The 21,632-nt window shown below is 32.7% G+C and overlaps 4 protein-coding genes and 1 long non-coding RNA gene across 5 annotated transcripts; 3 read left to right on the top strand and 2 right to left on the bottom strand.

Annotated features, from left to right (window-relative positions):
- On the bottom strand, positions 1–5,098 carry LOC25495086 (protease Do-like 10, mitochondrial). Its single transcript, XM_013595247.3, has 7 exons — positions 4,634–5,098; positions 4,108–4,549; positions 2,936–3,195; positions 1,956–2,083; positions 1,435–1,638; positions 1,146–1,196; positions 1–462 (listed from the first exon to the last, which is right to left on the bottom strand). Exons 1-7 carry the CDS (start codon positions 4,962–4,964, stop codon positions 226–228), a joined length of 1,653 nt encoding a protein of 550 aa, XP_013450701.1. The 5' UTR covers positions 4,965–5,098; the 3' UTR covers positions 1–225.
- A 1,773-nt stretch (positions 5,099–6,871) lies between these two features.
- On the top strand, positions 6,872–7,291 carry LOC25495087 (putative B3 domain-containing protein At1g78640). The gene has a single exon (XM_013595248.1). It carries the CDS (start codon positions 6,872–6,874, stop codon positions 7,289–7,291), a length of 420 nt encoding a protein of 139 aa, XP_013450702.1.
- Positions 7,292–9,759: 2,468 nt separating this feature from the next.
- Positions 9,760–12,831, top strand: LOC25495088 (DNA repair RAD52-like protein 2, chloroplastic). Its single transcript, XM_013595249.3, has 4 exons — positions 9,760–10,308; positions 10,392–10,429; positions 10,550–10,641; positions 12,331–12,831. The coding sequence occupies exons 1-4, from the start codon at positions 9,953–9,955 to the stop codon at positions 12,481–12,483; spliced, it is 639 nt and encodes a 212-aa protein (XP_013450703.2). The 5' UTR covers positions 9,760–9,952; the 3' UTR covers positions 12,484–12,831.
- Positions 12,832–13,819: 988 nt separating this feature from the next.
- On the top strand, positions 13,820–15,251 carry LOC25495089 (uncharacterized). The gene is made up of 2 exons (XM_013595250.3): positions 13,820–14,374; positions 15,075–15,251. The coding sequence occupies exons 1-2, from the start codon at positions 13,875–13,877 to the stop codon at positions 15,130–15,132; spliced, it is 558 nt and encodes a 185-aa protein (XP_013450704.2). The 5' UTR covers positions 13,820–13,874; the 3' UTR covers positions 15,133–15,251.
- Positions 15,252–19,139: 3,888 nt separating this feature from the next.
- Positions 19,140–20,976, bottom strand: LOC112422532 (uncharacterized). Its single transcript, XR_003012884.2, has 2 exons — positions 20,042–20,976; positions 19,140–19,323 (listed from the first exon to the last, which is right to left on the bottom strand). It is a non-coding gene; the product is annotated as an uncharacterized lncRNA (long non-coding RNA).
- Positions 20,977–21,632: the final 656 nt, after the last annotated feature.

The following is a 21,632-nucleotide window of genomic DNA, read 5'->3' on the forward strand; positions in this document are numbered from 1 at the left end:
TATATTTGCACCAGTCACCACTTTTTGATTTAATCATGATCTGTTTTACAAATTACATTGTGAGGTCTGTCATGCGTGAGTAGCCTTGCAGAGTCAGTTTATTAATGAAGGCAAAAAAATTGTTAAATAAAACCCAATAACAAAATTTTTACAGCTTCGGCATGAAAATCAAACTCTGTCACAAACAAAAATGCAAATATAAGCCGTTGCGAGTCATTGCAAATCTCAATTTGAGCTAGTTAATTGCAAATTATTCTGTGCATCAATGAGATCGGCTGACATTGATGAAGGTATTCTATGCCGCGTCAAAATTCGAGAAGTGGCAATTTTTGCCGTTTCATAGTTCAAGACAATGACCCTGTTGTCGTCCAAATCAAAATGCAAGCTGTCTTTGGTACAATTTTCAACAAGTTGGCATAAGTGCTCTAGATTGTCAATTTCTGTTCCATTAACCTTCAAAACCTGGGTATCACAATTATAGCATATTGAAGCAAATAGGCAAACAAAACATTCATTTGAAGTGAAAAAAAATTAACGTACCAACAGTTATTACAATGTGCTTGGAATTTCTTCATAGAAGTACTTATGAACATCTAAGGGATAGACCATTCGTTTTCAACACCTATGTGAATAAAATTAAAAATCTGCCAAGGACCGTTGTTGCTTACAAAGACATCTTTGAAGGATGAGTCATATGTTTACTAATATTTCTGCAGTAATTTCACTAAGGATGGTAGACCTACGATACTATCAGAGATTTACTAATTTTTTTCTATTGGGGAAGAACAAATCATTATTTAATGAAGTGACATCAATGACAATTTTAACACGTTTTGCGGAGATTTGAACTCTTTCCCCTGTGGTTATAATAAGGTCAAGTTCTTATCATTATGTTGACATCTCATGGACAAGAGATTTACTCGTTTCCAATCCAAGCCTCACATTGATTAGAAATATGACCTAAATAGAGCTTTGTAAAGCTTAGACAATCATGACCTTACAAGTCGATTTTGTGGAGTTTGAGTTAGACCTAAAATCTAACATGGTTACTAAGTTGACAATAAAAGGATGTTCTATCTTTGTCAAAATATCCCTCTCAGCCATGTGCCTAATAAATAATAGCTAAAGCATTGACAAGTTGGTACCTGTAAGTCTGCAAGACGCTCATATCCAGCGTTGATATCATCCATCAGGACCTAAAATCAATGAGAAATTATTTTTAGAAACAATGCCAAAACCAAATATCTGCATTAACTAGGTAAATTATTGTCAACACGTGTGCCTTGTCTTCACCATGTCCAAAACATTTCTATTTGAATTGTTTATCGAGTTTTAAGCTAAACTTAATGTGGAAAATGGTAAATAAATATGTGTGTGGATAATCCAACAACGCTAACCTGTGAAAATTTGTATTAGAGCTAAAATTATGCTAACCTGTGACAGGATAACAAGTTGTTGATTTTCTTTCTTGGGCAATTCCCTCAATGCTCGTTCACACAAACGACGGGGTGAAGCATTATACCAGTCCTCCCCATATTCATGAAGGTATGGCTGAGTGAGGGGAACAAAAACTAGACCGGCAAAAATGTAATAACTTGGAAGTTTATCAAACTGATGCACTGGAACTAAGGGCTGGATCTGAAATATAGACAGTAACACCAATGGAACAATTATCCAAAAAAGCAACTTTATCACAAACAATTGTAACAGTTACAAGTATAACAAAACAGTAAAATACATCGGACTGCAAAATACAATAAGCAAAACTGATCAGAAAGTATGCAATGGACAAGAACTACACATAACAAACATATCCGGAGCTAGGTCAATACAACGTGAATAAACATGCAACAAGTCATTTTTGTTAGAAACTGGAGAATAAGTTCTCGATTAATCCGTATAATTTGGTTGGTGTAGCATAGTACAGAGTAGTCCAGTATATATATAAAACTTACAGGTTGGAGAGTAATACTGAGTTCAAGCTCTTGGCCGTCCCGCATAACTCTGACTACTGCTTTTTCATTAAGCTTCTTCATAGACACCAAGTGATCAAATGTTATCCGTTCTCTGTTTCGGAAGGGAACTGCATTGTATATGTGAAATATTATTCCTACGAACTCAGGAAAATCATAAAAGACTTGCAGGCAAGGAAGAAAGACTTTTCCATTTAATTGTAGTGCTCAACTAATTTATCTGTTTCTAAAGAAATCACAAAAGAAGTGCTCAACCAATCGTAGTGCTCAACTTAATCGTAGTGCTCGACGCTTATTATCGATTGCGTGTCCCACACGTGTCAGTGTCCAACACCAACACATGTGATAACATCGAATTATGTCATCTTCTCAAATTATCATAAGTGTCGATGTGTCCGGTGTCCGTTTCTGTGTCTGTGCTTCATAGATAGGGACACAGCTTGGAACGAAAATAACTTGAGTGAAAAGTCAATCCTCGACAATTTTATTTGGTCGTTTATGCAGCCAAAACTAGTAGAGAATCATCCTGATAAACTTCTATGATCTATGTCTAGCATTTAATCCAAATGCGTTTTAGTAACATTTTCAAGCACACAATCCACAAATCTATGACTTTGTGATGGCATGTTGTTGGATTTCCATCACAACAATTTGCTATAGCTGCTTTTTAACACTTCTTAGAACATCGAAGGAATGTTATAAGATTCAGAATCAGAATATTTCAACTCTTTCAAAATTTCAAATTAGACTTAAACCTATGTTTTATTGGATTGATGCTTACGGTGCATAAATGCATGAGTAAAGCAAAGACAGGAACTCATATAAATGAAATTTCATGTACGTTGCCATGTTAAACCCTCCCATATTACATAACATAGCAACGAATGAGGAGGCTGAGACTTCTCAAAGGCTGTTTATAGAGTAAGTAAGAAAATTCAGGAAAAAGAATTGAAAGAACATACCTGTACCATCATTTGCTATAGGCACCCCATCAAATGAAAGTATAATATCATTTTTCTTCAGAACTCTGTATGCATCTGAAAGTGGATTTATTTTGTTTACGAGCACCCCAGTCATGCCACGCTGCATACCAAAATGATTTCTGAGGTGCACATTTTCAGTAGTTTGGCACGACAAACCCAGGGAGCAAAATCCAATGTATTTTCCATTTTCTTCTACATCAGATATAAAATGCTTTATTACAGGTACTGGTATTATGTAACTGCAATAGCAAATATGAAAGAAAGTAATCTATTATGCAGAACATATGTTTGATCAGATCAACAGAATATCAAATATTTCATGATAGTTTAAGCATTTCCTACAACCATTATAACATCTCACAAAGTAAGGCCATCGTGGCGATCCTTCCCTGTTTTCCCTTTATAAACTGCCGGGCCTGTAATTTTTAGGGGTAATTGGTCATTCAGACTTGGTCGTAATACTCTTTTTTCACCTTTCTTATCCGTTACACTCGATCGGGCTGTCCTACAGGTATCATCATTTCAGCTCCATCAAGGTTCAAACTAAGTGAAGATCTTCATAGATCTGCATGAAGATATCCTCCAGTAATTGGTATCTCTTGTATCATATAAGTTCTTCTTTCTGTTTCATATCATACTTGGCAGCTGCCTTTTTTTAGTTCTTTTTTCTATTTACATTTCTTTAACAATACCTCTATTTTCTTTTGTTTGAAGATACCAGGCTTTGTTGTTTGTTTTTTCTTTTCATTCTAAATTTGTTTACTTCTCACTTCTCTGTTTATGTCCTTCATTTTTCAATTTCTATTCCATTATTCTGTTTTTGTTCTTTGTCAACTTCTTTGTACAAATCTTCTTGATCTGTTTCAAGGTCCTTAACAATTTCATTCGTTACCTGATTGGACTCATTTTTATTCCTCTCAGTCCCTTAGAATGATTGATGAGATAAATTTCCTAGAAAAATTGTGTTTTTTGTTCTTGATATAAACAATTTGGTCTTTAAACACAGTGCTTAGTTAAGTACTATATCTGAAGGTTGCAGAATCGAATTGAAAAGTGATAATGATTAACTACTATAAATGAAAGTAGAAACTAATGGCAGATTAAGGCGTTAATGGATCTTAAGTAAAGAAAAATAAAGCAAAAGGACTTACCCTATATTCTCGGCACCAGAAAGATTTTGGAATGCAACTCCAGCAACTTTGTTGCCCATAATTGCAGGACCACCACTATTCCCAGGGTTAATGGCTGCATCAATCTGTATTGCCATGAGCTGTGAAGCACCATGTACATATTGTGTAGGTTCAACCCTGGAAACAACACCTTTAGTGACTGAAATGGTGTCGCCGCCTTGTGGATATCCAACAACAGCAACAGCTTGTTGTAGAAAGGGGATGTCTCCAAACTCCAAGGGAAGCATTCCATCCCAAAATTCATGAGAGTCTACAATCAATAGAGCCAAGTCACATTCATGACCAACAGCTTTGACTTGTGCTCTATACTTGTTTGGAGAACCATGTTTCCTTACAAGTACAAATGAATGATCAGCTACTACATGAGCATTTGTAAGAATCTTTCTCCCATGAATTACAAACCCTGCAGTATTATGTTGTTGAAATTGGATATGAATTTATTGTGTGAAAAATACAAAGGAAAGGAAAGGAAGAAAGAAGAAGATACCAGAGCCCATAGATTCACGCTGAGATTTGTTCTGCCAAGGAAGCAAATAATTAGGACTGCATGAAACAGTGAAAATCTTGACAACGGAATTGAAAGCAAGCTCAACAGCAGTATTAGTAGTATGTGTCAATGCGGCGGCGCTACGTGGTTGAATATTCTTCCTTTCTCTTCTTATTCCTCTTACTGATGATGTTGTTGTTATGAATGTTTGATTTTGTTGGGTATGAGTCTGAGTCTGATGAGTGTGAGGAACAAGTGAAAATGATTGAGAAGCGAGATAACGAGATGAGAAAACATTCCTAAAACCACGGACATATCTAAACATCGTCATTCAGTTTCAGGGTCGTCGACTCACCGATTTACTCAAAGCACACGGCGGCAGCCATGTTGTACTTCTGTCTGCTGCTTGCTTCCTACTTTTTTACTGCTACTCTAATTTACATTTGTTTGATTTTACCCCTCAAGTTTCACAATTCTTTGATTTTGGCTCCTCAAGTTTCAATTACTTTATTTTAATCCTATAAATTTAGGTCATTTTGTATTTGTTAGTCACCCATCCACCTTTTTTTGTTTGTTATTATTAATTTACTTCTTTTTAAGGAAAAAAATATTATTTTTCATCTTAAAATTTATCTCTCTCTCACAAACTCATATTTTAAGGGTAAACTAAGTTTTTTTTTGTTTTTTTGTTTTAATTTGAAAGTTTTTGTGTGTGTGTAAACCTTCCCTTTCTAGGGGAAGAAGACCGAGATCAGCCGTGAGGTAAAGATAATATTAATATGATAGAGAATTATTCCATTCAAGAATCGAACTCGATTCTTATGAACAATTTGTCCATTGATAAAACTTATTAATCACTTGAGTTCAATTACTTGATTTAATTATTTTAATATATTATCAACTATCTTATTTTCTTTATGCACATCATATGATTATGCGATGTGTGGTTGGATATCAAGGGAGGAACAAGCCTTAAATTTTACCAATGTTTTATTACCTTCCTTTAAATTTATCACAGTTCATCAACAATTGATTAATTTAAGCAGTAAAAAAACTTAACCCTTAAAGCAAGTGGTAAAAATAAGACTGATTCAAGAATTAAATTGAATGATGTTGTGTTACAATTTAAAAAGTAAGTCACGGAAGGACTATGACAATTATTAAGCATAATTAAAAAAATTAACGATAAGAACTTTGTCCTTAGACTCCTCTCAAATAAGAAATGTGTCCTTAAGCTAGTTCTTAACTCTAGACTACGATTTTATTTGAAACTTTTGTTTATTTCCTTCGTATTAATTTCAAGATATAATGCGCAACTCATGTTGTGTTACTTACATGATCCAAAATTACTAACAAGAGATAAAATGCTACATATGTTACTTTCTTCACCTTCAATTTCGAATATTCATGTTTATCATGCTTCTTTCACTGCACTCATTTCGACAACCTTTTCTTCTAATTCATTTCAACGTACATTTCGTCAATCAATGGTTTCTAATAACAAATACAACTCTTAAGTATTATCGATCAACAAAGAATAACAAGATGTTTCACAACTTCTATATAAGGGCTACATTTTTCATGGCAAATAGTTCCTCTCTAAATAAACAAGGATGAAGTGATATGCATGAATCCCTAGAGTGGTAAAAGCACGCGTATTAACACTAAATGATATCAACTGTTACTATGAGATCAGACGGTTAAAATTTTTTATCGTTATTTTGAGATCGAAAACTGCATGACACATATACTTCATCAAATCCAAACCGGCTTGTCTTCCATTAATTCATGTGTGTGTTTTTTTTATATATTTTAAATATATTGTAAAAGAATATATAGATTTAATTTTTTTTTTCGACAAGATATAGATTTAAACTTTTAAGAAAATATAAACAGGACCTTTTCTTTTTGAGAAATATATGTTTTTTTCTCTTTACATACAATTTTTTTATTTTTTTTTACAATATATGCTGTTATTTACTTTTTGACGAAATATATGCTGTTAACTTTTTTTCCAAAATATATCCTATTAACTTAAAACCTGAGAATTTGTAAAAAAGCATTAAATAAAATCCGATAAGATATGGTAACATTTAAGACAAAATTACTATAAAAAAATAAAAAATTGAGAGAACAAATTACATTAGATTTAATAGACTTATAGAATATTCAACTACCTATTATAAAAGACTAATTAAGTTGGGGTTTAACAACTTTACAAAAAAGAAAAAACTCACTATGGCTTATAGGAACAATAGAGTTTGCGACCATCTAACCCTAGGAGTGTGCCACTGTACAAGCAATGATGACTCTTGGAACATCAAGAAAGTGTTGAAACAAACTGATGTTGGTTATTGCAGTCGACTTTTGTTGGGTAAAAAATTGGCTGAAGAATTTGTGTTACCTGTGTTGGGTGCTAAAGCTCATAGAGGAATTCAAGTTAAAATATGGGATATTGACACCAAGTCCATGCACACTATCAAATTCAAGAGACGTTCTGGTATGTATTTTTTCAATGGTGGTTGGGTCAAAGAGTTTGTCATCAGAAGAGGCTTACAAGAAGGGAATAAGATTGGTCTTTATTGGGATCAATATGGTAAATTCTTTAATTTTACTGTTCTTGAGGCCGATAAGGATCAGAATAGACACTATGTTTGATGATCTATTTTTATTTCCTAGTTGTTACTACTTTTCACTTTCAAGGAGTTTTGATTATCTTTAACTTTTTTTTAGTATTATTCATCAAAGATTGTCTCTGATTATAGTATATATATCAACGATTAATTACATAAAAGATTTGTTTTGCTTTGGTTCATTGTTAGTGAAACTTGTGGTTTTTTTTCTTATATATATTAATATAACAATATAAGCTAAAATAATATTATTTGTGTTTTTGAGTTTTTTTTTTTTTAAAGAAATGTGATGTTATTGTTGTGAATTGAAGAGGTTAACTCTTTCATGTTACATAACAAAACTCATGTCTTTTTAATGTTTGCGGATAAATAACTAGCCGACCCTACTTTCCTAGTGAGAGAAATCCCAACTTCTCTCTAAACGTTTTTTCTCTTTCGTTCATTGAGGAGGGTGGTTTTAGGTATTTTTGATCTAAAATCACCCCTCTACATCTTTTTCCCATTTTCTTTCCTAAATAAGTGGTTTTCACATATATCAAGTTTTTCCTTTTGTGTTTTTTGTGATTTCGTCGTCTAAGTGCAGCGTTGTGTTGTTCGTCGTCTTGTGTGACATTTGATTTCGCGTTTGTCGCGGTGTTCATTTAGTTCCTATTGAAAGATCGACATCAGTCAATTACAAATTCGATCAATGATTTGGGCGTCAACGTTGCAGATTCGGAAGCATGAGTATTTCGGTGATTTAGATTTTATCATATTATTTGTAGGCATTTTGCCGTTGTGCTATTAACTTGGTTGCTGTGAGTTTGTTCACATATTCACCTTTTACGTTTTTAGATGTTTACATCTGATGTACTCTATCAATTTGAATGAACAAATATCGTTTTATTTTTGTAAAAAAAAAAAAAACTCATGTTTCTTACTAGCAGTCTCTGTCTTATTTTTAAAAATTGTCATATTCACGCAGTTGTATCCGTATCATACGAGTTCTGTACCCAAACCTATACAACATATAGCTATTGAGTTCTTAAATTGTTTTAATATTTTGTTAATAAGTTTTTTTTTTCCTTTATGTTACTACACCCGTTTAATGTGATAACTGCTAGGATATCAAGGGGGAACAAGCCTTGAATTTTTCCCTTTCATTTTTTTTTTCCCTTTAAGTCTATTCTAATTCATCAGTAATGAATTTGAAACTCTTAAGTCTTAAGCAACTGGTAAAAAAACCATTGATTCAAGAATTAAATTTAATGATGCTTTGTGTTACAATTTAAAAGTAAGTCAAGGAAAGAATTATGACAATTATCAAGTTATGGAACTTAAGTTCTTAATGATCTCTATCAAATTAGTTTAAGTTGTTAATGAACTGTACCAAATTAAAGGATAAATCGTTCAAGAGAAATCATATTTAATTTTTGAATGGAATAATTTAATTATACTTGTTTCATGATCGAACTCGAGATAATAATACTCCTTTTAGATGGGAATGAGAGGGATAACCAAAATGAACTATAAGAATTGTAACCTTATGCTAGTTTTTTTTCTTCCTAATTCTATAGGTAAAAACTATTGTGCAAGTATTTTATTGAAATAATAAATTCAGTCTAAAACTCTAGACTATGAGAGCCCGTTTAGTGCACATGATTTGATGCATACATGATAAAAAAAATGATAACATTATTTTATTCTATCATTTGTTTGATGGACACTTGTTATTGACATGATAAAATAAACAAAGATGTATAACTTTAATTTTACACCCATAATTAAATAAATTGCGAACAAGATTGGAAAGAAAACAGTTGGAATTGATATCGATTGTTATTTTATAAAGAAAATTACGAAGAAAATCATAGTTGATGTGCAGAAAATCAATTGCACAAAACATAATATTGGGAACCAAAATGATTGAAGGAACATTGGGAAGCAAATCAATTGGAGAAAATCGTAATTTTTATTTTCCAATTCATGTGCAGCAGAGGGAAACGATCGGGAATAAATAGAGGTTACGCGTTTCTTAACTTTAAGTATCATCATGTTGCTAGCCCATCAAAAACTAAAGATAAAAATAACAAAGGGTGAATATGATAGGATTAAAAATGAGTTTAAGTTATTTTTTCCTATTGATGCACCAACGGCTGCGGTTATGGTGCATAAGGAAATTTTATGCACCCTATATAAATCCAGAAATAGTTTATGTGAGTTTTATTTCTTATGCACCATAACCGCACCCTGCACCAACGGACAAATTGAAACATGATATAATAGTTTTATCACATCTTGTCTTCCTTACACCAAACGGGCTCCCATTTTATTTGAAAATTTTGTTTATTTCATTCATATTTCACCGTTTAGCATTAATTTTTTATTTTTTATTTTTATGAAAAGAAAAGAAAAAGCTTTTTTACTCTTCTTTCAAAAATAGGTGAAGAAAGTACCATATGTAGCAAAAAGAAAGTAAACTCATACCCGTCCTGTATTATGAGATTTGAGAAAAACAAAGTCATACCCAAAATGAGTGAAAGCAGATAAAACTGTGAAAATTAGTATTAATCGCACCCCCTAGTGAAGATTGTTTTCTTTCCCTTCACTTAACCTTACCCACCAACCCCTTCTCACCCCTGTCTGTCGTGTTAATTCATTCATCTTCTCTCACCAACCCAAACCCTCACTGTCTCCTTCCTCTACGATGATGGCATTTTCAGTTTGCAAAACAATTCCATTAACTTCTTTCTACAAAACCAGCACCAAAGAAGTCTCAATTGAACCATCATCAATATGGTTTACAAGAAAGACGAGAAGTATTGGTGTAATCAAGTGTTCAATTGAACGCAGTAATAGCAGTGATGGAAAGAAAGGAGTAGTTTCGAATTCAAATTATGTTGTACCTTTGGATGATTCATTTTCATTCTCAAATTCATCTTCCACCATTACTCGCCCTTTAGCTGAGATTCTTAGAGACCTTAACAAACGTATCCCTGATACTCTTGTTAAACCTCCCATTGATCCTTCCTCCTCCGCTTCTTCTTCCATCTTCATCCCCTGGTCAGTGTCTTGTATTTTTTTCCATTATTATTGATTTATATGATCCTATTTTACTTTCAATTAATCTGTTTCTTCTTTGATAGGTATCATGCTAATAGAATGTTAAGCTTCTATGCCCCAGGTGCGTGTTTGTATATTGCAAGTTCATAGTATTGTGTTTTTTTTAATTTTGGTGGATATGTTAGGATCAAATTAAAACAATAGTTTTCAATTTGAAATCTGTTTTTTTACTTTTTTGTAGGATGGTGTGGAGAGATACGTGATGTTATTTTCTCCGATAATGGAACTGTAACTGTTGTATACCGTCTTACTGTACGCGGATCTGATGGAGAGGTACCTACCTCTGCTATTGCATTCATTCATACTTCTTTTCCTTTTTGCTTCTAAACCCTATTCTGTGCATATTAATTAATATTGTTATCATGTTAAATAAACTGGCATTGAGTCAACTTATTGGTGGATGATATATAAAGCTTCTGCTCTTATTATCTTTAATATGATCTAGGCCGGCATGTTACGCTTCTCAGTGATATTGTATCAGCATTTATGCCATTATTCTTAGAATTCTGGTTGAGCCTAACTCAACCTTGCAAAACTGGCTTGTAAGGCGATGGCTGCCCAAACTTTATAAAAACCACATAAGCCAACTAAATCCACCCCTTCACACCCAACACAATGAAGGTTGTTGGAGGCTGCAATGAAGGCAACCCCATATGCTGCAGTTAGGCGGCTAGGGGCGGGCCACAATGGGGCGGAATTTCAAACAATTATATATGCTAGCAATCTTATCAAAAGTTTATTATGTGTCTGTACTTGAACCGAAATCTAAATTCAGAGCAACTTATACTATTCAATTCATTCATTCATATTTTCTTCCTCTATTGTTGTTGTTGTTGTTCTCTCCTTTTTGCTTCTAAACCACACTCTTTGCATATTGGACTTTGAATGAATATTGTTATCATGTTAAATAAACTTGCATTGGCTCAACTTATTGGTTGATATGTTATCTTCTAAACAAGCTTCTGTTCTTATTACATTCAGTATGATCTAGACGTGCATGTTATGCTTTTGAGTGATATTGTATCAACTTTTATGCCATTTATATAATGCCACTTATGTTATCAAAAGTTTGTTATATGCTGTCTATACTTGTAGTACCCTAAATCTAAATTCGGTGTCAGATTATTAAGTCTGATAGTACACTGCCTTCTAACACTATTCAAGGATAAAACCCTCATAAATTATCAACTATGTTTGAGTCCCTCATGTTGTAGTGCAGGGGTTACCACTACTAGGACATGAGTGTTGGTTCGAACCCACGACACCCCATCCCATGTCACTTGGCCAATAGCACAAAAAAAAAATTGAAAATGAATGTGGCCGTGAAATCACTGGTACTCTACTCCTTGAAATTATAAAATGAATTAAAGGGCAGCGTCCTATTTTACTTCTAATGCATTCATTCATATTTGCCACCTCTATTCTCCTTCTGTCCTTTTTCTTTCTAAACCACATTTTGTGCAAATTATCCTTTGAACATTATTATGATCTTAAACTTGCATTGGCTGAACTTATCGCAGGATATGCAATTTTCTCAATGAACCATTATTATGATTTATAGCTTATATTCTTATTACAATGAAATTGAATATAATTTGGCAAATGTCCAATATGATTTAGGTAGGCTGTCATGCTTCTCATATTGTATCACCTTTTATATATGCCACTAATCGTATCAGAAGTTTGTAATGTCTATAATTGTACCTTAAAATCTAATTAGAGTAAGATTGATTTAAGTTTAATAGTGCATTACCTTCTATACTATTCAAGCCAAAAGTCACAGAACTTATCACCTATGATTCTAAGTGGATATTTATTCTACATTTGAGCTCTTTTAAAGCATATCTGAGAACAAATGCAAAGGCACTGGTACTATACTAGTTGAAATTACAAAATCAACTTTAAAACAACTATCTAATTCTAAATGTCCAAAATGACTGTAACTTTCTTTGTTGATGACAGGCTTATCGTGAGTCAACCGGCACAATATCAACTACCGATGGCTCCATTAGTGATCCAGTTTCAGCAGCGGAGGAAAATGCTTTTTGTAAAGCATGTGCGCGGTTTGGTCTTGGCTTGTATTTGTATCATGATGATCAAACAGCCAGTATGTAAGCACTGATATTTTACTTGGTTTGTGTGTCTAAACTGATATAAATAGAAGTGGGCAAAAAGTGGCGGTTAGACTCTGGTCAAGTACTTTTATGGAAAACTAGAAGACATATCTTTGTTTTGTACGAATCCAAATGCTTATTTGAAAGCATGTTTCTATTTTGGCTTTATGTTTCCAAAGTTAGGGTACCATAAGCCTTAAATTGATGTGAAAATGAATAATTTCATATGTTTTTACTAGTGTAAAGGGAATATCCTTTTTTTACTATGAAGACTACTACTAAGGTGTTGTCCATATGTTTTGAATCCAAGTATGGATGATTTATGAATTTGTGTAGATAAACAACATAATTAAGGTCTGAATTTATGTATTATTTTCTTTTTATAATCAAGAATATGGTTAAACTGTTTTCATATATGGAGGAAGACATTTTTTATTACTATTTGCAAAATACATAATCTCACGACCCAAAACAAAAATCTTAATAGATTAGGTCTCGTTTATTGTGAAAATATTTTATATTTTCATATATATATTTTTTAAAATTATGTTGATTTTATTTGCTAACGAGGAGATAATAACAATTGTGTACTGGCAATGAAAATTCCGAAAGATTTGTTTTTATTGTATCCAAATATGCATGATGATATTTCATATTCTACCTACCCATCACAGTAATTTTTTCAATAGTTTCATAATTTCTCATTAACATGTTAAAATTAACATATTTTTTCTAAAAAAATGATAGTGAAAAATATTTTCACAAATTAAATGGGGTTTTAGCTTCTACTTCTACTCAATACAACCTCTTACATATTTTGAAAATATATATGATTGTTCCAGTGCCACTTTATTTAGAAAGAAAAAAAAACATATCTCTCTATAAACATAATCTCTCCAATCATTCACCTCCCGATTCAATTGTGAATTCGATTCATAACACATTTTGTTCAATGAATTGTTACGAATCAAAGCAAATTTTAGGGGTCTTTTTGGGAAGAGGGTTTTGGAGGGGAGAGTTATGAAGGATTAAGTCTATATTTGAATATATAGTTTTGATATTTAAAAAAAATGAAAAGAGCATCATGATAAATGATTATACAGTATACAAAAAAATATTATATAATAACTAAATAATATTTAATTGATTTCGGTTTTCTTTTTTATAGTATCCATAATTTAACCATCCATCTTTCCTCCTAAATCATTGAATACACATTTTTTCTTAGTTTTCACCAACATTTTAGAAATAGCAATCAAATTTAAAAGGTAAGGAATTTTGTCTTTATCGCTTATAATTTCAATATTTATTTCATTGTTGAAGTGGTGGTTGTGGTCCCTATTAAGCATATAAACTTTAAATGTATGAATGAAGGGACAATAGAGAAAGATAATGTTAATTTGTGGCTCAAGTTTATTGCCACACTATGGATCCTCCATGCCTTACCTACATGTTGGAGGTTTTCAAAGTGAGAGGAATTGGCACAACAAGAAGAAGAATTCAAGTAGAAGAAGCATGATGATGACTTGCAAATCTGTGCAGAATGAGAGTATTGTCAAAAGAGTATGTCACAAGTATAGTCTTACCCTTGCTACCTTCCTCACAACTGCTGTGGTAATAGCATCAATTGCAACAGTTGATGCAGCAACTTATGATGAACAAGAAGAGACCCTATCAAACATACCTCAAACTCTATCAGGTGAGTGCAAAACAGCTCAAGATTGCAAGAAACCTAAAATACAGAAACCAAAGTCAAGAAAAGCAGAATCATGCACAGGTAAGTGTGTCACTACATGCATTAGAGGTGGTGATGGCTCTCCTGGTGAAGGCCCTCTTAACATCATAGGACCACTCGTTGTTTTCAAGCAAGGTTTTCGATCTCGTCATTACTGGTAAATGTTTGCCTTAACTTTTTGCTATAATATATATATATATTTTTAATTTGCTTTTGTTAAAGGATCGATATAGTACATGAATTTGTTTATACCGAACATCAATCTTCCTTAACCTCTCCAAAGTCTTTGTCAAAATCGGATCACTAGATTGAACATTTATAAGTGAAACCAAGTGTTTATGACAAAAGAACTAGCTGAGAGTCCTTCAAAATTGTTCAACAACAAAAGCCACCCATCACTGCCTTCTTAATTCGGCCCAACACCGACAATATTAACTTTCAATTCATTATTGACAACTTCTTCTTCTCATGCAAACAACCATATCCTCCGTGCTGGTGCTGGCCTCTTTAACAACACTAACTGAAAACAATCTAAGAAAGATAGATATCCTTCAGAGGAAACCAAACCAACCAACCCACCACTAATAAATAGTGCCCCTAGTCTCTCCTACTAAGTGAAAGGTCTTTTGGCACTACGTTAGAAGAAAAAGAGATACACAATTAAACAATTCAAATCGGTTGGGTAATTTGGATTATTAGCATACGTACAACTAATTTTTTAACTTGCTGAATTCAAACTTAGAATATTTGATACACGAACGTGGTTTGCTTGACTATGGTTATTGTATGCACCAAAAAAAAGTATCAAGTTATTATCACTTTCAATTGATGCTCACCTTATGTAATTTTGTGTGCAGTTTGGTAGAATGTTCAGATATCTGTAATTTGATAAGCAGTGCTGACAACGTGCCTTGATATTATTAACTTTAGGGAAGCAGTCGACATTAATAAACCTTTGTATAATGTTTATGTGACCACTTCTTTCATTTTCTACACACTGTCATTCTTTTACACAAATATTTTATTTTTCATCATTTTTATATAATTTTATTCTTAGTTAGTCTAGTTTTATGCTTAAATACAATTATCCACCTTGATAGTTAGTTGAAGTACCTGTCAATAACTCTTATTGCGGTCGTGAGCTTAGCTCAGTTGGTAGGAACAATACATATTATATACAAGGTTTGGAGTTCGAATCCCGACCACCGCAAAAAAAAAAAAAAATCTTATTGCGATTGCGATTCTTGTGAGAGATGCGATTAATTTTTCTTCAAGCGATTACACGCTAAAAAATTAATTATTATTTTTTTGTCAAATAGTCTAGTGGCTATAATTCACGTTTTAAGGTGAACAAGTGGGGTGTCTGGGGTTCGAACCTAGTCCTGCCAACAGAGCTATGCTCACGGAGACATTAAGTTTGTTCGTGAACTGCTTCAAAGAATGTTAAGTATAATCTTGACTGATTTTGTGAGCTACTCAACTAAAAATGCAAAAAAGTAAAGCAAGATAGAAAGATAAAAGCTTAAAGATTAAATTAAATCAGAGATCCTTTAATTAATTTAATTATAACAAGTTGGTAACAAGTTAGTCATTTAAATTTATTAAAAAAAGTTAGTCATTTAATTATAATTTTTAAACGTTGAATAATTTACGTTAAGAAAAATCTAAAAAGAACAACTTATTGCAATTAAATAAGTTAAAAGATCTCTAAAATAATTTAAATAAGATAAAATTGTGAAAATAAGTCGTTTAATTGAATGTGTGTATTTTGAAAAATTTACAAAAACATTGCTGGCTGAGCATCAAGACTTATCGGAACTTAGCTAGCTGAGGGTGAACAACTTCACCAAAAACATTACTCCCTGCTTCAGCTGAATTCCCAAATGGAATGTTAGCCTCACGAGTTAATGCTAAAAACCTAACAAGCCTGTTTTTTTTTTTTTGAAGGAACCTAACAAGCCTGTTGTTAAACATCTTTCTAACTTCTGGAATTATCTTAGCACCAGTCAAAATCAGGCTTCATGCAAGCAGTTTTTATGTCAAAAACATTAATTGAATATATCTTTTGTAAACTCTCCGCATTGCATTAATGATTAAAACAATCATTATAACCAAATTTAAAATCGATTTCCTGACAACAATTCAATTGATGTGCAAAAGGCATCAAAAATTTCAGAGTTGAAGGATAGATAGAAGCTATCAACCATTTCGAATTTGCTGTTAATTGCAAATGTATATCATTATCTCATGTAACCAAAAAAATTCGAATATTAATCATAGCAATATTCTTTAGTTTTTGTTGTTTTCATTTTATTACAAGATCCATAAACATTTTGCATATATTATATATTAGAAAATAAAAATAAGGTATCTAAAATATAATTTAGTCTTTGACTTTTTTTTTTTAACAAACTAAAATGATATAACCAACAAAATTGATTCACCTGCACAAGTCATGCAAGGAATGAACCAACCAAGAATATGTAAGTTTACAAACTCACGGACTCGGTGGATAAACAAACACCCACCAAGAATGAAAACAACTTAGATGGTGATCCCCATACAAAGAAAAAGGTGTTTCCACCAGTCATGAAATCTATAGGCTTAATTGGACTTTTCGTCCCCTAACTAATTTGTTGTTTTTATTTTAGTCCCATAACTTTTAAAATCAACGTTTTGGTCCCTTACAAATGTCTCCGTTAGTCAAATTAGTCATATTCCGTTAATTTTAACATCAAATGTCTAAGGTGGACCGACATGGTAAGTGGTCTACCATAGACCTTATTAATTTATTTAATCTTAGCTCTTAGATCATTTTAAAACAAAATAAACCCTTTAGATTATGCAAGACCATTGAATCCACTAATGAACCATCATCACATAATTTTTCTTTTCTTTTCTTCATCTTCATCTTCTTCCTTCTATTTCTTCATCTTCATCCATCTTTATTCATCTTCATGCTCAATTAAACCTAGAACACTTATACTCATTTAAACCCAAATCTTATTATGACAACAAGTGTGATGACCCAAATCTTATTTTCCTCCTCCACCGCGTCGAGCCCTGACGAAGGTCCTGCGAGATCCTCGCGGCACCGGCACATCTGTACAGCATACTATTAGATATCTTGAACGTCGATGATGCCAACAAGAAGAAACAAACTCATATCTTCATTCTCCTCTCTCTCTCAATTTCCCAAGCTACAACACTTAACCATAAATAAAAACATAGAAAAAAAAATAAAAAATAAAAACAATTGTTTGAAAGAGTGAAATGGAATTTGATGAATAAGCGGAACAAGAAGAGGAGATGGAGATTCCAAAAACACAAACACCAGTGCCAACGAGTTATGACTGACTTGGTAATTCAACTTCAAGTTCAAAACTCACCGTCGTAGTTGACAGAAGGAAAGGTAATGGCAACGGCGGTTTTGTTTCGACGATGAGGTACCGAGAATGTCAGAAGAATCACGCCGTTAGCTTCGGTGGCCACGCTGTTGACGGTTGTTGCGAGTTTATCGATGTCGGTGAACAAGGAACACTTGAAGCTGTTATTTGCGCCGCTTGGAGAATTCAGAATTATGGAATCTGAATTCTTATTCCTCCTTCCTGTTTTTGTGTTGTTGTGGTGGTGTGTTGCACAAATCAGTTTCGCTTATGTTGGTGATGGAACCCACGTCCGAATTCTTCTTGGCTATGATGAGATTATGTGTTGTTGTGTTGATTAATTTATGAATTTGTAAGTTTAAAATTAAGTAATTTTGAGATTTATGGGTTTTGGAAGAAGAAGAAGAAGAAGAGATGAAGATTGAAAAGAATTTGATTTTTTATTTTTCTGGGTTTAAAGGTATGAAGATGGATGGAAGGTGATGAAGATTGAGAGATGGAAAAGGATTATTGTGGTGTGTTTTTTTTTTTTTTTGAAACCGTAAAAACACACAAAAGAGAAAGAGAGAGAAAAGTGAAAAAGTTACGTGATGAAGGTACACTATTAACTACAATGGACATGCAATCGGATGGTTAAAATTACATCAAAAAGTTTAGACATTAAAAAAATAACGGAGGGGATCAATTTGACCAACGGTGACATTTGTAAGGGACCGAAACGTTGATTTTAGAAGTTATGGGACCAAAATGAAAACATCAAATTAGTTAGGGGACCAAAAGTCAAATTAAGCCAAATCTATAGCTAAAATTTGGCGTTTTCGATTTCAGCCATAAGAAAGAATGCAATTTAAACTTTTCAGCTAAAACAGAAGGAGAAGACGCCGTATTTTGGAATGCTTGGATATTCCTTTCCTTCCAAATAATCCAAACAGTAACAAACCAAATAAGTCTTAAAAATGAATGAGAATCTCTAGGCAACCCTGGCATATTTGTAAACTGATGAAGATGATGTCGAATGTCACCTAAAGAAACTGAAGAAATCTCATGCCTCCACGGTCATACATAATTTTTTCTATCAACAATGATAGGTAGATACCCTTAATATGCACATTCTTTATACCACTCTAAAAAAATTTAGTTAACCAAATATATGGTCTGTGTGGCCACATTTTCTTAGTTGCGTGACCACTATTTTTTCAGAATTTATTTGGTTGACTAAGTGGAAAAATAGTGGTCGCGCACAATTTAGTTGCGTGACCACATTTTTCAGCTTCTAAATAGTGGTCACACACACATATATTTGGTTAACTGAATTTTTTTAGAGTAGTACAAAGGGGTGTACACATCAATGGTGTCTACCAATATTTATTCTTTTTCTATTTCATTCATTGTCGTGTTTTCTGTGTCTACATGTAAATATATTTTTCATTTCCAATTTAAATTGTTGCAATAAATAGAAAAATTGTACTGAAATAGAAAATGTTGGAAAAAAAATGTGTTTGACATTAACCCTTAAGAGTTTTGATGATAATAAGGTATTAAAAATTGTCAATTGTATATGCTATATTTGTTCAAGTGTACATGATTATAGACAAAATATTGTCATCTTAAAAAGGTCTTAGAAGAACAATAAAGAGCAAAGGAATCAACAAAAAGAAAGCTTAAAGCGTCTGAAGAAAACTGCTCCTGAAGATAAGGCGCTCCTGAAGACAAAGTGCTCCTGAAATGATGACATCATCAGAAGCAAGTTTATCAGAAGCTAAAAATCACCAGAAATTGTCGTTCATCAGAGGATGCAACTTAAGGCTTCAAAAGCTGTTTAATGAGATTTAACCCCGTCTATACTATATGTAAAAGAATATGTTTCAAAAAAAAGACATGTGAATGAAAGAATATGTTTCATAAAAAAAAAGCTCTTCATAACTTATAAATGTTAACGGAATAAAAATAGTGGAAAGAAAGACATGTGAATGTCCGTCTTTCCACTAGTAAATATAACATGGATTTTCCTAAAAAAAATATTGATTAAAACTTTCAATCATTTATTTATTTATTTCTAATGCATATACTATTCCTTCTAGTCTTTTTTATAAGAATAAAAAATGTTATTTTTTATTAACATGAACCAATTTTTAAATGTGTTGGATGTTTAATTTCATTTTTGTTTTTATTTATTACAAAGATAATGTTCACAGTAAGTAAATACATGGAATGAAGAGTAATTAATATAAGAATATTTACGGAAAAAAATAAATTTATATGAATATTAAATGAAGGCTTTAATATGTGTTTTGTTCCTGTAATTAGGGTCATTTAAAAATTGGTCATGTAATCGTTAATCCTTGTAAAATTTAATCATTTAAAATTTCATCACTTAATCCACTTAATGACTGCCACGTCATCAAATTAGCAAAATGACGTGAAAAAGGCAAAAATACCCCTGATGTCATCTTCTCGAAACCTTCAGTCCTCTTTTCTTCTCTGCATCACGACACCACCTTCACTTCTCTTCTTTAAAAAAAAAGCGGTTATATCTTTCAAAATCATTAAAAACAAGAAGCATATTATCATTACTAGCGGCTTATATCTTTCAGATTCAAAATCAATAACAATTTGTCTTGATAAGTAAAAATACATTAAAGCAAAACCTGCAGAAATCAGACTCAAGAGGTCTGGTGTTTTAGTTCAAAGCTTTATTAGATACAAAAGAGTACAAGATGTTAGCAACAAAACAAGAACAATTCATGGAACTCAGAAAATCTTTTATTATATTCAAAACTTTATTATATTCTGGGTTTGTTCTTCTCATTCATGCTTAACCCCCCAGAAAAATCACTCAAAACCTTCATCGTCAATACCAAATCCTCTTTTCACAAGAAAAATTCATGGATCTCAGAAAATCACCACCAAATCAAACGAACGAACCTGTAAACACGCTCTGGCCGGAAAACCCAACGAACCCGGAAATGAAGACGACTGAGAACGGAAACGTTGTGGCAGTCGTCGGTCATCGCCGTCGCCACCACACCATGTCGCAAACCCAGAATCAACAACCTTCTTCATGTACGCCAGAAAACGAAACAACAACATAACCCAGATTGAAGAAATTGAACAAAAATCAATCGCACAAAACAACAATAATCAACAGTTCACGGTTTGATAATCAACACTCCTTATCACTTCACTTCCTTAAAACCCCTTTCTTTTCGCGAGGAATCATGTTTGCCGATGCCGGAATCAAATTCGTGAAATGGATGGGGCCGTGTGTAGAGATTTATTATTAGTAACGATGAATTGAATGTTATGGGTGAAAAAATAGAGAAAAGAGAGAACAACAAGAAAGAGAGGTAATGAAAAATGAGTCAGGTATTTCGTCATTTTGGCCAAGAAAAGAAAGGAAGAGGAAGAAGGAGGGGTATTTTTGTCATTTCACGTGTCTTTTTCCTGACCCACCCATCTTTTTGGCCAATTAATAGTGCAACGTCAGCTAATCAGTGACGTGACAGTGATTGGATGAGATGAGAGATGAAATTTTAAATGATTAATTTTTGCAAGAGTAATTTGCAAGGATTAACGATTACAGGAACAAATTTTTAAATAACATCTAATTGCAAGGACGAAACACATATTTAAATCTTAAATGAAATTTCAAGATGTTTCCTATGTTACGATGATTTAGAGGTTTTATTTTTTATAAAAAGGATTGAAGGGAGTATTCATTACAACATAACAAGCATGACTACAATAGTCATATTGAATACATGAATAATCGGGATAGTAGATTTTATTAAGAAAAATATATTGGTTATACCATATGTGTAGTTAGTTAGTTGAGTGTGTTTTTGTTGAATTTTAATTAGTAATTTTCTGTTTTGAGTAAATCCTTATTAGTAGGGAGCAGTAACTTTGAGTTGTTTAATCAGTATTTTGTTTCAGTTAGTGTGCTCCACGTTTTAGGATGTGGTAGTGGGTGGTTATTTTAATTCCTATGTAAAAGGCTACACAAGCCTGCACTTTGTTGGTTCAATT

The sequence above is a fragment of the Medicago truncatula genome, chromosome 6 (assembly GCF_003473485.1).
Source record: "Medicago truncatula cultivar Jemalong A17 chromosome 6, MtrunA17r5.0-ANR, whole genome shotgun sequence".
Taxonomy (NCBI): domain Eukaryota; kingdom Viridiplantae; phylum Streptophyta; class Magnoliopsida; order Fabales; family Fabaceae; genus Medicago; species Medicago truncatula.